Source organism: Ovis aries, chromosome 15 (genome assembly GCF_016772045.2).
Source record: "Ovis aries strain OAR_USU_Benz2616 breed Rambouillet chromosome 15, ARS-UI_Ramb_v3.0, whole genome shotgun sequence".
NCBI lineage: Eukaryota > Metazoa > Chordata > Mammalia > Artiodactyla > Bovidae > Ovis > Ovis aries.
Window position 1 is genome coordinate 47,952,979 of NC_056068.1, and position 16,954 is coordinate 47,969,932.

The 16,954-nt window shown below is 40.8% G+C and overlaps 1 protein-coding gene across 1 annotated transcript; it reads left to right on the forward strand.

The window, feature by feature from the left end:
- The first annotated feature begins 14,495 nt into the window (after positions 1-14,495).
- Positions 14,496-16,284, forward strand: HBE1 (hemoglobin subunit epsilon 1). The gene is made up of 3 exons (XM_027979447.3): positions 14,496-14,642; positions 14,758-14,980; positions 16,028-16,284. The coding sequence occupies exons 1-3, from the start codon at positions 14,551-14,553 to the stop codon at positions 16,154-16,156; spliced, it is 444 nt and encodes a 147-aa protein (XP_027835248.1). The 5' UTR covers positions 14,496-14,550; the 3' UTR covers positions 16,157-16,284.
- Positions 16,285-16,954: the final 670 nt, after the last annotated feature.

Genomic DNA, 16,954 nt, shown 5'->3' on the forward strand with positions numbered 1-16,954 from the left:
ATGGATGATAAAATCTACTATTTATTGAGAACTTCTATATTCTAAGGGCTTTCCTGGTGGCTCATATGGTAGAGTCTGCATGAAGTGTCAGAGACCTGGGTTCGATTCCTGGATCAGGAAGATCTCCCAGAAAAGGAAATGGCAACCCACCCCAGTATTCTTGCCTGGAAAATCCCATGGACAGAGGAGCCTGGTAGGCTACAGTCCATGAGGTCACAAAGAGTTGGATGACTGAGCGAGTTTGCTTTCCTTTCCTTTTTCTATATTCTAAACTCTAATTAAATAAGCTGCTACTTCAGAGTGTGTCATATTTTCTTCTAACCCCACATAAACTCTAAAAATTGGATAAGATCATCATCCCTATTTTGAGATGAGGGGATGAAGACTAAGCTCAGAGGAATCAAGGCATGTTGCCTAAGGTCAGACATGTAAGAGACATCGCTAGTTTTTGTACCCAAATCAGACTGAATCCACAGCTCAAAAGCCCTTTGCTGCACTGCTGAGGAGCATGATATGTATAGGCCTAGGAGAGCAGAGGAATGGGGCTCTGCATGTAGGAGGCAGGCCTAGAGAAGTCTGGGACTGTAACTCTGCTAGCAGGCATTTCTTTGGGCTTGAACTTCAGTGAAATTTGACTCAGCAAACCTGAGGTCTCCACAGGAACTCTGGGAGCTGGGGTGCAAGATGTGTCTATCAGAGGTCACAGAGAGGGCAGGGCCAAGACTACTTGCTGGCTATCAGAGCCCAGCAGGGCTACAGGTCTGTTGGGTCAGATAGGAGGTCAGGTCAGGTTGGCGGCTCTGGGTGGAGTCGTGAGTCTCAGGGGAGATAGACTGTGAGAACAGAAGTGAGCGGGGGAAAGGGGAGCGAGGCCAAGCACAGAAGCATTTTACTTTTTACTACCATGTAAGACTCGCCAGCCCAACTAGGGGGGCTTGGTCCTCTGAACAGTCTTGACATCTGTAAAATAAGGATAATAATTACATCTACCTTTGGGGTTATTGAAGACAAAAAGAGATACACACCATCAGGACCAGTAACAGCAATTCAGGCTAGAGCTATGGGCTCACTAGGGACCAGATGTCTCAAAACAACAGGTAAGTTCTAGAAAATAACACCAACCACTCTTAAAGATCTACAGACTGTCTCAAAGCCCAATACATCATTGAACAATGGCCTGAGATGCTGTATAAGCAGAGCCTTCCCCTCCCCCAGTTGGGCCATCTTCCCAGTTACTGTGGTCAAAGTCAAGAGCTTAGCTTTTGGACTGAAACACCTGAAGGCACAGGTACAGATGAAGGCAGCTGACAGCAACTTTGCTCTTTAAGAAAATCTCACTTCGCATGGAGCATGTACAACCCTAGATATTGAAGCATAAGAGGTCCACTAAGAATCTGACCAGAAGCTGAACAGGAAACAGGATGATTAAGGAAATAGAGACCACAGGAAAGACACTTGAATAAACAGAAGAGATTTAGACTAGGGGAAAATTAAAAGAGGATGGGAGTTAACACTTACTGAAATCTTTCTACATGCCAGGTACCATTCTAGGTATTTAAATAGTCTCCTTTAATATGGTAGTTTTGTGAAGTATATATCCTGAAATATGTTATTGCTATTTAGTTGCTAAGTTGTGTCTGACTCTTCATGACCTCATAATTCATGCTAACTATAAGTGATATTTCTTGAGTTTTTCATATATGCTAAGATATAATTTAAGTTCATTATATGAATTAACTTAGTTTATCCTCTACCAATATTCAGAAGTCCATTAATGTTTCTCAGCTGATGAGGAAACCAAGGCACAGAAAATGTAAGAAAATGTTTTGAATAAGTAGTCAATTTTTAATCTGAATCCAGGTGTTTTGAGCTCACCTATTGTCCATATGACACTGTCTTTTTTAAAGTGTGGGTGACTTGAAGATCAAAGAGATGAAATAATCTGTCCAAGTTCACAGAGCTGGTAAGTAGTGAGGTTAAGATGCAGGCCCAGTTCTCTTGCTGCTAAAGACTCTGCTCTTTCTTCAACAAAACATCAACATGGACATCCACTGTGGACCCGAGAAATAGAAGCAGGTTAAACTTCCCTGTTCCTTAACTTTTTTACCATAGAGATTAAAGATTAGGGTTCAAGCCATGGTTGCAGACCATACCTTCTCTACATGAGTGTATCTCTCTGTAGGAAAGTTTGAAAGGAAAGAAAAAAAAAAGAATTGGAAACAAGTTCAGGTTAAAAAGAGACTCTAGCTTGGACTACAGAGTTTGTTGGATTTTAGGTTAAGTCCATATTGGCCCAAATGACCTTTTGATCTGTTGGCCAAGCAGCAAGTTTGGTTAAGGATGAGAGTGTATTAAAGTCAATGAACCTAAAAGATGGGCATGTCTATTTATTCAGATCTTTGTGACATCTTAATTAGTGCCAAGCACTCAGGACACTAAAGCACACCAGGGGCAGCACTGTGGTGATGAGTTAAGAGAACAAAAAGTGAGGAGGTCTGCAAGTTCCCTGAAACTCCCTTTGCAGAGCTCTGACAATGAGTCCTCACAAATGTTACAGGTGTAGGACCCTGCTTTATATGTTAACTTCTCCAAGGTCAGTTTGGGCCTCATGCTGTCTTAATTTTGGGGAAGTAAATAATGTAAGGTGAGCCTTGAGAGATGAATGGGTTTCTCATAATAGAGAATACCCATTTCGCATCATCCTTCAAGCAAGATACATAGAACTAGTTGCCATGCAAGGTTGTTTAGTTATTAAGTCATGTCCCACTCTTTGCGACCCCATTGACCATAGCCTGCCAGGCTCCTCTGTTCATGGAATTTTCCAAGCAAGAATACTGGAGTGGGTTGTCATTTCCTTCTCCAGGGGATCTTCCCGACCCAAGGATCAAACTCACATTTCTTGCATTGGCAGGCATTACTGCTGAGCCTCCAAGGAAGCCACAATACTGTGAGGTAGAATAATTGAGCCTTAGTAAGGATGGTGACTGCAGCCATGAAATTAAAAGACGCTTACTCCTTGGAAGAAAAGTTATGACCAACCTAGATAGTATATTCAAAAGCAGAGACATTACTTTGCCGACTAAGGTCCATCTAGTCAAGGCTTTGGTTTTTCCTGTGGTCATGTATGGATGTGAGAGTTTACTGTGAAGAAGGCTGAGTGCCGAAGTATTGCTGCTTTTGAACTGTGGTGTTGGAGAAGACTCTTGAGAGTCCCTTGGACTGCAAGGAGGTCCAACCAGTCCATTCTGAAGGAGATCAGCCCTGGGATTTCTTTGGAAGGAATGATGCTGAAGCTGAAACTCCAGTATCTTGGCCACCTCATGCGAAGAGTTGACTCATTGGAAAAGACTCTGATACTGGGAGGGATTGGGGGCAGGAGAAGGGGCTGACGGAGGATGAGATGGCTGGATGGCATCATTGACTTGATGGACGTGAGTCCGAGTGAACTCCAGGAGTTGGTGATGGACAGGGAGGCCTGGCGTGCTGTGATTCATGGGGTCACAGAATCGGACACGACTGAGGGACTGAACTGAACTGAACTGAAGGAACCCCTTAGTCACAGAAAGAGACTTTATCACTCACCTCAATAAACTCTCCGTTCCTCTTCTTTCCTACATCAGAGGTTTCATAAGTCTATTGGGGTCAGGAAAATTATGTAAAGGTAGATAGGGTATCAGGGTCTTCAGTGACTGCAAGAACATTGCTAATCAAATAAGGATGACAATGCTTTAGTCAAATGTTACCTTGAGGAACTGGAAGCGGTTCAGTGATCCCAATGCTACCTACTCCTTATATAACCTTGGGCAAGGTTCTTGATGTCTCCATGTGTCTGAAATATAGGATGATAATATGACTTATAGGGTAAATCATGAGAATTAATTTATTGTGTAAAGAGATAGGGACACAGTATATGTTCACTAAGTATCATCCATTGTTATAATATTATAACAAGTATTTATGTATAGCTATTACAGTCACACCTTACATCCAAAGGATGATTGGAGATATACATATTTAAGTCTTTTTTTTTTTTGCTTTCCTTTTTAAATAAAAATAATACATGTATTAAGTATACAATATGATGTTTTGATATATATCATTTATGTATATATACATACATATGTATATATACTATATATATATATATATAGTATATATACATATATATAGTATATATACGTGATGGTGGTGGTGATGGTTTAGTTGACTCTTGAGACCCCATAGACTATAGACCACACAGCTCCTCTGTCCATGGGATTTCCCAGGCAAGAATACTGGAGTGGGTTGTCATTTCTTACTTCAGCAGATCTTTCCAACCCTGTGATTGAACCCATTCCTCTAGCACTGCAGGCAGATTCTTTTACTACTGAGCCACCAGGGAAGCCCATACAGATACATAGCAAAATGTTTACAACAGCAGAGTTAGTTAACTAATACTCTGCTTTGCAGAGAAGAAAATTAGAGAGTCATAATTTTCCCTCCAACATATATCTCTATTAAGTATGTAAAATATTATAATATTGTATATATTATACATTATTAACTATTGTTTCTAACTAGGTCTGCTGGACAGCAAGATGCATGTCTTATTTATGATTCAAGCACTGACATTAGTTTCTACCACATAGCAGCTGCTCTGAAAACATTTACTGGATGACTCTCCTGCCTGCAAGCCCAGGCCCCTCTATCCCCTCTAACCATCTCATCTCCAATTAAATAAGCTGCAATTTCCCTTTAATTCATAATTCATTTTTGTCTAAACCTCCACTGCTGCCTTCCCATAGGCATTCATCGGAGTCACTAGATCTGAGTCAATGCCCTGCTCCCTATCTTCTAGGTCTGCTTAGCCTTAGGGACAAGGGTCTACCTCCACCTCCAACACAGCCATGCTGAATCATGCTGAGTCATGCTGAGTCATGCTGAGGCTTAGGGTGTGTGGCCAGATGTTCTCAGCCCTGCCTGTTGACCTCTATCTGGGTCCCCAGCAGGAGGCTTACAGGACAGATTACAAAAAAGAAGTATACTGCCTGACTGTAAACCACCCAAGACAGCATCAGGAGGAAAGAGGGATACTGAGGCAGAATGTGACGTATCCTGGAATATGTTCCCTTTGGATTTAAAGTGTATTTCTGGTTGTCCCATAGATGCCATTGAATGATCAGTCATTGTTCATCAAATATTTATCTTTCAGGTAGTCTCCCATAGCCAGAAGCAGAAAAAGAGAAAAAAAGAAAGAAAGAAAACCTTAGAAGTCCATGCATATGAACTTTTAATTCACAAAAAAATCAAATGTGATCAGAGTAATTTAAAGCATGAAGCCTTTGATGATGAAGTCCTGATTCTTTCTCATGTACTGTATAACTAACACAGAGCCCTTCTAAACCATTGCCTCCAGTATATAAAGATGTGGCAGGGCTGGATGACTAAATAATTTTTCCAGATCTCACCTTTTAAAATTTTCTTAAATTTTTCTTGGGGTTGCGCCAGGATCTCCTTGCTGCCTGGGGTTTTCTCTAGTTGTAGTGAGCAGGCCCACTCTTCACTGCAGTGTGCGGGCTTCTCATTGCATGTCCTCTCTTAGTGGAGTGCACACTCTAGGTACACGGGTTTCAGGAGCAGCAGCGTGCAGGCTCAGTAGTAGCAGTATGTGGGTTTCATTAGTTGTGGTGCAGGCTCAGTAACTGCGGAGCACAGGCTTAAATTACTTTGCAGCATGCGGAATCTTCCTAGCCCATGGATCAAACCTATGTCCTCTGCATTGGAAGATGAATTCCTATCTACTGTACCACCAGGAGAGTCCTAGGTCTCACATTTTTAAGATTCCACATACTGCACATTTGCTTTGCAGGGTTCTGTGGTTATGGACTGAGATATGAAGATGAAAGAGAGGGGCATGAAACAGGAAAAGGAAAACAATGTTAACCCAGACATCATCTGACAAAGGGCCTGTGACATGCTGGGCAGATCTGACAGGGCATGACACCAGGCAACACTTGACTTAGGAACCATCTCAGGCCATCTTGGCGCTACTGTCTCGGGGAAAATGTCTTACCTTCTAGGCCTCTGATCAGCAGCCACGAAGTGCTGTCACTCTCCATGTCACTTTGGCTAAAACTTGAATGTGTGAACATGCTCCAGAGATATTTTCTGATTTTCCTACCTACCCATCCAGCATCTTCATTTTATTTCATTTATTTAATTTTGGCTGTCCTAGTCCTTCACTGATGCATGTAGACTTTCTCTAGTAGCGGCAAGCAAGGCTACTTTCCAGCTGTGGTGCTTAGGCCTCTCACTGTGATTTCTCTGGCTGTGGAGCACGGACTCCAGGGTACATAGACTTCAGCAGCTGTGGTGCTTAGGCTCAGCAGTTGTGGCCCACGGGCTTAATTGCTCAGTGGCGTGGAAGTATCCCCTACATTGGCAGGTGCTTTCTTAACCACAGGACCACCAGGGAAGTACCACTATCCTCATTTAAAAGCAAGAAATCTGAGGCAGTTAATGTGATCAACAAAGAAATCAACGAAACTCAATGTAAAGACTCTCTTTGTCTGACTTTCATATCCTTCCACACAGATACTCACATTCAGAAATTAGCACGTGCAAGAGCATGTGCATGCATGCACGCTCATACACACACCAACAGCTCACAAATTCCACATCCTGTTAGAGAATCCACTTGGCGTTAAATATTTATTTACAGGTTGACCCCTTGCTACCACCTCCCTGCTTTAAGGCAATATAATCTCCACCTGGATGCTTACAGCAGATTCTTAACTAGTCTGTCTACCACTGCTCCTGACAGTGTTTTCCCAACATGGCAGTCAAAGCACACTGGTAAAAATCCAAATTGTGTATGGCAGTCTCGTTGTCCAAAGTTCTCTAGTATTTTCCTGCATCACTCATAATAAAGCCTAATTTCCTACAATAACAATTGCTAATATTTATATTGGCACCTATGGACTTCCTCTGTGGCTCAGTGGTAAAGAATCCACCTGCAATGCAGGAGTCACAGGAGACTCAGTTTCAATCCCTGGGTTGGAAAGATCCCCTGGAAAAGAAATGGCAACCCACTCCAGTATTCTTGCCTGGAGAATCTCATGGACAGAGGAGTCTTGCAGGCTACAGCCCACAGGGTCACAGAGTAGGATGAGACTGAAGTGACAGCACGCATGCAGGCATGTTGGCACCTCTACGTATAAATGGGCTTCCCTGATTTTGCTAGTGGTAAAGAACACACCTGCCAATGCAGGAGACACAGGTTCAGTCCCTGGGTTGGGAAGATCCCCTGGAGGGGTCATGGCAACCCACTCCAGTATTCTTGTCTGGAGAATCTCATGGACAGAGGAGCTGGCAGGCTACAGTCCAGGTTGCAAAGAGTCGGACATGACTGAGGCAGCTTAGCATGCATGAACGCATATATGTGCACCCACCACAATGTGCATACCACAACATCAGTGGAGTGATGCCTAAACAGGTAATGCCAACCAGCACAATTTAGACTTCAGCAAACAGGGCCTTGGTCGAATTATTTAATTTCAGAATGTGGCCCATTTGTTTGTAGGTTGAGATTGACTCTTGAAGACTTATTCTGGTCAAAATAAAAGGCACACAAGCCTAAAAATAGAAATCAATGTAATTATTTATTAATTTACATTGGGATTTATAACTTGAATTTTCATGTCTTTGTGAGTAATACATGCTTTCCTCATATCAATCAAGTAAATAGAGGAAGCAAACTGTTACAAGACAAGTAGCTGGATTCAGTCATGCCAAGGAAGCATCTTGACAGTAAATTCAGACATGGCTTATTCATCCTCTTCATGGGAAAGATAGATATGGCCTGAACATAAATGTTAAGTGAGGTTCAACATCTCCAAATTCTAAGCCAACAGAGAAACCTTCATTTTCCTATACTTCCCTTGTTGGTCAATTCAGTAATGATTAATACTCTAATGATTAATACATCAGAACATTCCATAGATTATAGTTAAGAGTCTCTGGCCTGGGAAATATGCTTTTTCTTTCAGGTGATTTTGTGTCTGTCTTTTGTATTTAAATCAGTTTTCAAAGCTTTTTAAACTAAATTTATCTTTAATTGCAATTAAAATTAGAATGAAATTAGTCCCCTGGCTTTCAAGGTCTTTTCATGCTACCTAGTCACCATAGCCTTCATATTTGACAGTACTCACATATTTATAAACATGCACACACACAGATACTTTACACAGGGCATATTTACTGGGCATTTCTGAACAGTTAACCACGCAAGACCCCCAAGCACAAACCCATGATCTCTTTCACTTATCTACTTGTATGGAAACAAAAGACAGAGTCTTTGAAAGCAGTAAGAGAAGCACCCTGGCTTTCATTGTCTTTAGCTGGTCCTCTCCTTGTGTACTCCTGAGCCCTTATCTATGTTCACAGTTTCTGACCCATCCAGCTATCACCAGCCCAAGACCCCAGAAGGAGAAAGACACTGGATCTGCTTCCCTTTCTTAATTGAAAACAAAATAAAATAAATGCCACCCCCACAAGTCCCAGAAAACTTGTGAACACATAGAAGGAGAAGGAGATGGAGGAGGAGAAAGAGATAGAAAAGAAGGAGAAGAAGGAGGAGGAGAGGGGTAGAGGAGGAAAAAGAAGAAGGAGAAGAAAGGAAAGGGAAAGAAAAGCAAAAAATAAAAAATAAAATAAAATAACAGGTGCAGGAAATAATTGGTGACATTAATGCCCGAATGGGGCTAGAGTAGAGTGAAGGGCTACAGCAGCTTGTGGGCCTAGGGACCTAAGGAGTTTTCCTTTCCCTCACAGACTCAGTAAGACAGGGGTTGTGATAATTTGGTTTCAGAAAGAGCCCTTCTGGGGCTAGAATTAGCAAACGTTGAAAGGGGCTTGGGGCTTCCCATGTAGTACTAGAGGTAAAAGAACCCACCTTCAATGCAGGAGACTTAAGAGATACGCATTCTGTCCCCGGGTTGGGAAGATTCCCCCAGAGGAGGGCATGGCACCTCAGCCAAGTATTCTTGCCTGGAGAATCCCATGGACAGAGGAGCCAGGCAGGCTACAATCCATAGAGTCTCATAGACTCAGACATGACTAAAGCAACTTAGCATGGCACAGCACAGTATGGAAAGGGACTTGGGAGAGCAGCAATCACTAACGGCCCTCACTAGACCATATAATACAAAGGATCCTAGTTTCTCACAATTCCTCATAGTAGATGATCTTGTTAATGGGTGGGATATAACCATAGTCATCACTGCTTCCATTTAAGCCCTGCTGAGTTTCAAAACCTCAAGTCTATTCTGTTTCAGATATGTGTAGATTTCTTATTCAAGAGACATGCTGGGCTATAGATTCAGTACTAAGTATCTGAAATATTGAAGATAATATGACTAGAAAAAACTTTAGTCATTAATCTTTTAGAATTCAAAGTCACCAAGTCAAGGACTTCCCAATCTTAGGACACAGAATTCTAAACCCTATACCTAGAAGAATCCCATATGAATCAACTCTAGATAGAAATTTAAATTTTGATTTTATGTATGCTTCAAAGCTACTATCAATACATTTGAACAAAGCTGGAAAATTACTAGTTGACCAAAGCCTGAGTAATATCCATGAGATATGGGCCAATGAGCCATGGTTGTGCAGTAGCAAGAAGGAAGATTAGCAAGTACTGGCTCCAATGAAGGCTTCCCTTGTGGTTCTGATGGTAAGAATCTGCCTGCAATGCAGGAGACCAGGGTTTGATTTCTGGGTTGGGAAGATACCCTGAAGAAAGGAATGGCTACCCACTCCATTATTCTTGCCCGGAGAATTACATGGACAGAGGAGCCTAGAAAGCTACAGTTCATTGGCTCTAGTGATGGTCTCATTCCTTCTACCTATTCAGAGTTGCCTTAATTCATCAAATACATTAGGTAACAATATTTAAATTGGACATAAAAACCCTGGAATTTCTCAAAATTTAATCATAAATGTAAATGAAGGCAATATTTTATAAGGTCAAAAATCATCAATGGAGCCAAGAAAGTAACATTATAAATGGGAAAATGAGAAGTTTGTGATTTTTCTAAGTTGTCAGATTCCAGCTCTTTACCTTCAAAGTTCATTGCATAGACAAGTGTGTAATAACTTGCGGGTTCTGGCTTTCCATTCCCTCTTCCTAGTGAAGTTTCCTCTTGCTTAAGTAACATACACAGGCATCTCTGGCTACGCCTTAGTCACAGTGCTCCCAGAGGTCCATCAAACCATCGATGCCTATGCTGTCAGCCACCAACATAAAGGAATCCCTCTAGGAATGGACCAAGCTGGGATTCAGAGTCACCCTCAATCTTTGTGGGAGCTGATGCAGAGCCCCTGTGTTTACAAAGCAGGAGTGTTGCCTGGCTAGAAGTTGTATCTATTCTCTCCTTCATCACAATTATTACTATAACAGAAGGTATACATTGGCCTGCTGCCTGGTAGCCATTAGAATTTCCAGCTTCTAGTGGTACCCAATTTATTCTACGCTAATTCAACACTTAATAGGAACTTTGATCTTATCTATTTCTACTATATCAAGGTAAATTAAGATTATAATGAAAGCAAACTAATGTATAGCCTCTCAGTAATCAAGAATACTAAGCAGCTCTTTTTGTATCTTCAGTGGTTTATAAACCGTATTCATAATTTTCCAGTTTTAAAATTGAAAATAAAAAAACACATTTGTGATGAAGAGCAACTTTTGCAGTATTTTTTTTTCTCAGCTAATACTATGAAAAATATAGTGGAATTAAATATCTATTTTTATCTATTAATAATTTATATGTCTCCATACTAATAGCACCTAAAGATAATACATTATTTGTCTTACAGGATTAGTATAGATGTCACATTTAGCTAGAAAGTTTTAATAAAATATTTTACTTTTCCTTGCTAAAAAGCAGCATCTTATATTTCCTAGTATCCTGCAAAGTTTACCAAAGTAGAAATGTTACAAAATCCCCTAAGATACAAGTGTTAGTCTTTATCAAATTTTGACATTTTTTTAAAAGTTTTTTTATGTAAATAACTTTAGAAGTAACATTTTTATTTTATTAATTTTAATTTATAGCCAATAAATGTATAATCTTAGATTTTTTCCGACCATTTAATCTTTCTGATGTATCATGGATAATCATATCACTTATCTTTTTAGACTTTGGGTTTTTCATCTGAGAATAAGAAACAATTATCATAGCATTTCATAGGAGAAAAAAGTAAATTATTTTAAAATGGGCAGCTGAGATAATTGAGTTTGAATGAACAAGCATTTAAATAAAAATGAAATTCTATTAGGCTACCTGACTTCAGAATCAAAATTCATAAACCTTGTACTAAACTACAGACATGCTGTCTTTCAACCCTATAATATTTCCTAGAACATTTTCAACAATGTTTAGTAAGAAGGCAAGAGATGGGCCAGATCTCTGGAGGGAAGCCACGTCTGTTCCCCAAGGCGTTTCTAGAGAAAGATGTACCTGAAGTGGGTATGAGGGAGAAGGAGAGAGCCTGACTCTACATTCTGAAATTGAGAAGACTGGTGTCCACACTCTGGAAGGAAAATGGGAAGTACTCATACTGTCTGCTGCACGTGGGATTTGTTTCCCAAACTCTTGGTCTTATGGGGCCTGGTTCTTACTCCCTGGGCTTTGACAATATCTGATCCTCATACCCAAAGTTTAAGGAAAGAGTCACTTTTCTCATACTGTGTATCTATAGAAATTTGCCTTGGAAACCAAGAGCCCTAAGTCTACTGATTAATATATCAAACATAATTCAAAAAGATACATGCACCCCTGTTTGAAGTAACACTGTTTACAATAGACAAGACATGTAAGCAATTTAAGTGTCCATCAACAGATAAATGGATAAAGAAGATGTGTGCATGTGTGTGTGTGTTTGTGTGTGTGTGTATTGTTGTTGTTTAGTCACTAAGTTTTCTGACTCTTTTGTAACACTATGGACTGTAGCTCATCAGGCTCCTCTGTCCATGGGATTTCCCAGGCAAGAACACTGGAGTGGGTAGCCATCTCCTTGTCTAGGGGATCTTTCCAACCCACCCTTTCTCCTGCACTGGCAGTTGGATTCGTTATTACTGAGGCACCAGGGAAGCCCCCCAAAAGATGATACAAATGAATTTATTAAAAAAGTAATAAACCCACAGATATAATAAACTTATGGTTATCAAAGGGGAAAAGTGGGGGAAGGATAAATTAGAAGGTTGGAATTAGCATAAACACACCACTATATATTAAATAGATATACTTACTATATAGCACAGGGAATTATTCTCAATATTTTGTAATAGACTACAAGGGAAAATAATTTAAAAATATATATTATATATAAACATTAAGTGCCATGTATATGAATGAGTTCAATTCTGAGAGCGTGTTCATAAGTTCAATTTGTTCCTAGATCCAACAAAGTTAGCTAGATACCCAACTAATGAGGCTTCCTGATGGCTCAAGCAGTAAAGAATCCAACTGCAATGCAAGAGATGCAAGAGGCATGAGCTCAATCCGTGGGTTAGGAAGACCCCTGGAGAAGGAAATGGCAACCCAGTCCAGTATTCTTGCCTGGAATAATCTCACGGACATATTAACCCGGCAGGTTACAGTCCACAGCGTCCAGAGTTGGACATGACTGAGCATGCACTCAATCAGCTAACAAAATCAATGAGCATAAGCAGCTATAAAGCACTGTCCTGTAATGTGTTTACAATATTTGTTACACAAATAACACAAAAATTAAGAAAACATTTTAAATCTTAAAGCATACTATCTTGAAAACTACAGTAGTATAGCACAGCAGCTGGCATACAGGGGCTGGCATCGAGTGAACAGGCAAGAGGAACTACTGGCTGGAGGAGGGAGAAGAGGTGGAAGATGGTAGAGCTGGAGGATCGTCAGCAATAGGAGATGGAGAGCAAGCTGCAATCTCACTCACACCTGAAGTCAATGGAACACAAATTCGCATATTTGAAAGTGTGCAACTTGAAAGTTCATATATAGGGGGCTTACTGTATAACTGAATCAATTTGCTAAACACCTGAAACTATATATAACACTATAGAAACTAACTATAGAAATACAGAATTTGCTGAACGCCTACAAACCAAATACAGAAAAAAAATTGCTCTTATTCACACAGGGGCTATTCTTCATTGTTTAACCCAATGTTTCTTGTCCTTTCATTGGTTTTCTATTTTAGTGATAAAATATCTGCTCTCTTGACCTAGAAGTGCATCATCCTAGGTTATGTAGTCTAGCCCAGGGAGTCTTTCTTATTTTTCTTAAGGGAGTAGGGGAAGAAAGGAATATTTGTGAAGGTCACAGCCCAAGAAAACTGATCCACTAAAGGTTAATTTTTTAATTCTAGAGTTATATGCTGGTTTGTCTCTACCGTTCCTTACCATCATATCAACTCCTGCATAATAATGATGGATAGCAGCTGAAAAAGTTGCATACTCTATTTCATAATGATGTGTTCTTAGGGGAGCCTACAGACAACAGGGACATCAAAATGAAAAAACAAAACAAGGGCACTAGAGAATTTTGTAGTCTCTATCACTGATGGCATCAACAAACATTGAACATACTCCAACCCCTAGCCTCTCATGTCAATTCATGTTTCCTCAGTGTGATCACAAGTCATGGTTTTAAATAATTTCAGACTTCGTAGCTGCCTCACTGGTATAAATAAGAAGAGAAAATTTAGAAGAACACTCAGGGCAATATCTCCAGAGGACACAGTTTCCCTTATTGTCACAGAGATATGGACAGAGTTCCCTGGAAGCACAGGATATAAGCTTATTCTACCTGTTCTTTCTATGAAATAACCTTTGGATATTTTAATTTGGGATTGAGCTCTTAGTTCTACTGTAGATCCCTTGTATTTCCATTCAGCTTCATGAAGTAACCATAAGTGTCTGTTTTGTTTGGTTTTCTTCTCCCTTGGAAAACTATAATCCAGAGCTTGGCTATAATTCACTCCTCAAGAGAGCTAGAACTGATTGAGTTTCTTGTCTACAATTGTATTTTTTTATCCTGAGCATGTTTTTGTCCTTGTCACCATCTCACCATCCTTAACCAATACTAAAATGGTTTGAATAGAACTCCTTCCTAGTCTGATGCTTAGCTACACTCCATGGATCATTCTGGAAGAAGGAGAATGGGAGAGATGGATGCCATTGTGGAGGATGAGAGGGGAAGAAGAGAGGGTGAAAATGGGGGATGAGTGGAAAATAATGTTGAGGATACAGGAGGACCTAACAAACGAAAGATGTCTCAGGAACCAACAGGTTATCACACACTCAATATACATCTTCCTTGCTGACCATCAGCTGACCTGACTCCACCCCTGAGGGACACAGCCTAACCTTGACCAATGACTTCAAAGGACAAGGGGGAGCAAGGGGGCAGAAGTTCAGCAGTAAAGAATAAAAGGCCACAGCATCCAGCAGCACCACAGACTTGCTTCTGATGCTTCTGTGATCACCTGTAAGCTCCACGACTTGACATCATGGTGCATTTTACTGCCGAGGAGAAGGCTGCTATCACTGGCCTGTGGGGCAAAGTCAATGTGGAAGAGGCTGGAGGCGAGGCCCTGGGCAGGTAGGAAGTGGACTTCATGGGGGAGGATGGTGAATATGAGCCTGGCAAATTGGCCAGAAAATTCTTCAAAAATCTGAGTTGCTGATTTTCCATCTGCTATGTTTCCATCTCATAGGCTCCTGGTTGTCTACCCCTGGACCCAGAGGTTCTTTGATAGCTTTGGCAACCTGTCCTCTGCCTCTGCCATAATGGGAAACCCCAAGGTCAAGGCCCACGGCAAGAAGGTGCTGACCTCCTTTGGAGAAGCTATTAAGAATTTGGACAACCTCAAAGGTGCCTTCGCTAAGCTGAGTGAGCTTCACTGTGACAAGTTGCACGTGGATCCTGAGAACTTCAGGGTGAGTTCAGGAAGTGTTCGTGTGTTCCCTTTTGCTTTGTGCCTTGGAATAATAATGGAAGTTGAGTGTTTTATTGGAAAGACTAGAAAGATCTCAGAAATCATAGATCAAACTAGGTGTTAGGAGGACAGACTTCCAGTGGGCATACCGAGCCCACCTTGATTCAGGACTAGTGACATAAAGAGCTATGGGCAGCCTTACTGTGCATGCATGCTAAGTCGCTTCAGGTGTCAGACTCTTTGTGACCCCATGGCTGTAACCCACCAGGCTCCTCTGTCCATGGGATTCTCCAGGCAAGAATACAGGAATATGTTGCCATTTCTTTTTCCAGGGGATCTACCCAGCCCAGGGATCATATCTGTATCTCTTACATCTCCTTCAATAGCAGGCAGGTTCTTTATCACTAGCGCCATGATGAGCATCCTTAAGTTTGCTTAAAAGTTTTCTGGAACTTCTGTCAGAACTGGATGTATTTACCCCAGAGAATATCAAAGAATAGCATATTTGTTCAAGGAGAAATGAAATCTGGCTTTTGAAAGAATAAGTCCAGTCTCAAGGAAGGAGAATTATCCTATGTGATTCCTGATGACTGAAGTTTAGGAAGATATTTGGGAGAATACTTATTAGCCAGATCATCTCAAAGAAAAATTGATCAATTCTCAATTAAATTACCCATCAGTATTGTGACTAGGTGGAGGCTTATTGTTGCATTGAATTGAGGGTTTACTAAGCTCATTCTAACAACCCATGCGGCCCTGAAATCCTATGAATATAAAAATTAGAATGAGGGAAAAAGGCAACTAAAAATAGTGAAATAGGAGAGAGGCAAGGGATATAGGCAGACAAAATATTGTATGGAGGGCTCATAGGATTTAAATTAAATTGAAGGACAAGCTCATCTGAGTTTATTGTATAGGTACAACCCATGGAGAAGTTTAAGATGTGGACTTGGGAGTGGGTCTAGGTACTAAGCCACTATTTTCTGCAACTCTTTTAGCAAACTTCGACTTGGCCTACCTAATTCTTATTCTGTCTCTCACCCAACAGCTCCTGGGCAATGTGATTGTGATTATTCTGGCTACTCATTTTGGCAGAGAATTCACCCCTGACGTGCAGTCTGCCTGGCAGAAGCTGGTGTCTGGTGTTGCCACTGCTCTGGCCCACAAGTACCACTGAATTCTCTTTACAATTCACCATTTTGTGTCCCCAGTGCCTTCCTTCTGCCCCTGGGGACTGGGGTTTGGCCTTGAGAACCCAGATTCTGTTTAATAAAATGCATTCTATTCAGTGATCAAAAATTAAAATTTGTATCTTCTCTATCATTTCATCTTGTACTAAAGGAGAAACAGTTCATTATCTGAAGAATGGGGCGAGACATAGGAAGAAGTAAGAGTCCTTAGAGAAGCATTTGGGGAGCTCATCAATGGAAGACAGACATTATGGAAGGATGATTGAGAGAAAGCTAAGGTGGGGAAAGAAGTTTTCCGGGGTGGGAAATATTTATTTTAGTGGTTGGGGACTGATTGCCACAGTTCAGGGTGGCAAAATGTACTGTATCAGGAAGGCAGAAGTAGTAAGCAGTGTTTGAAGAAAAGCAAGATGGGCTTATGGTGCACGTCAGAGAGTTTGCATAAAAAAGTAAAAGTTTTGTAGGGATTCATCATCTAGACTCGGGTTACTTTTTCAGTTTGTTCTAATGTACATTTTGGCTCAACTAAGTTGTCATATAGCTTATGAGATTGAATTGAAGATAGAAGATCAGTTGAAGGATGGCTGAGAATTTTCAAAAAAATCTCCATGAACCAATGGTAGCTTACCCTTTTCTAAAGGATTCCACTGGCTCCTTACAAAGCCAAGGCTAATACTCTTGAAACCATTCTGCATCATATTCTGGTTGAATGTAATGTGCACTAAAATAAAATTAGAGTTATGATAGTGCATAAACTGGGGAGACAGGAGGATGACCAAGATTGC

Coding starts and splice junctions, on each gene's coding strand:
- HBE1 (XM_027979447.3), top strand. CDS start 14,551: ATGGTGCATTTTACTGCCGAGGAGAAGGCTGCTATCACTGGCCTGTGG. Junction 14,643..14,757: donor GGAGGCGAGGCCCTGGGCAG/GTAGGAAGTGGA, acceptor TCCATCTCATAG/GCTCCTGGTTGTCTACCCCT. Junction 14,981..16,027: donor TGGATCCTGAGAACTTCAGG/GTGAGTTCAGGA, acceptor CTCACCCAACAG/CTCCTGGGCAATGTGATTGT.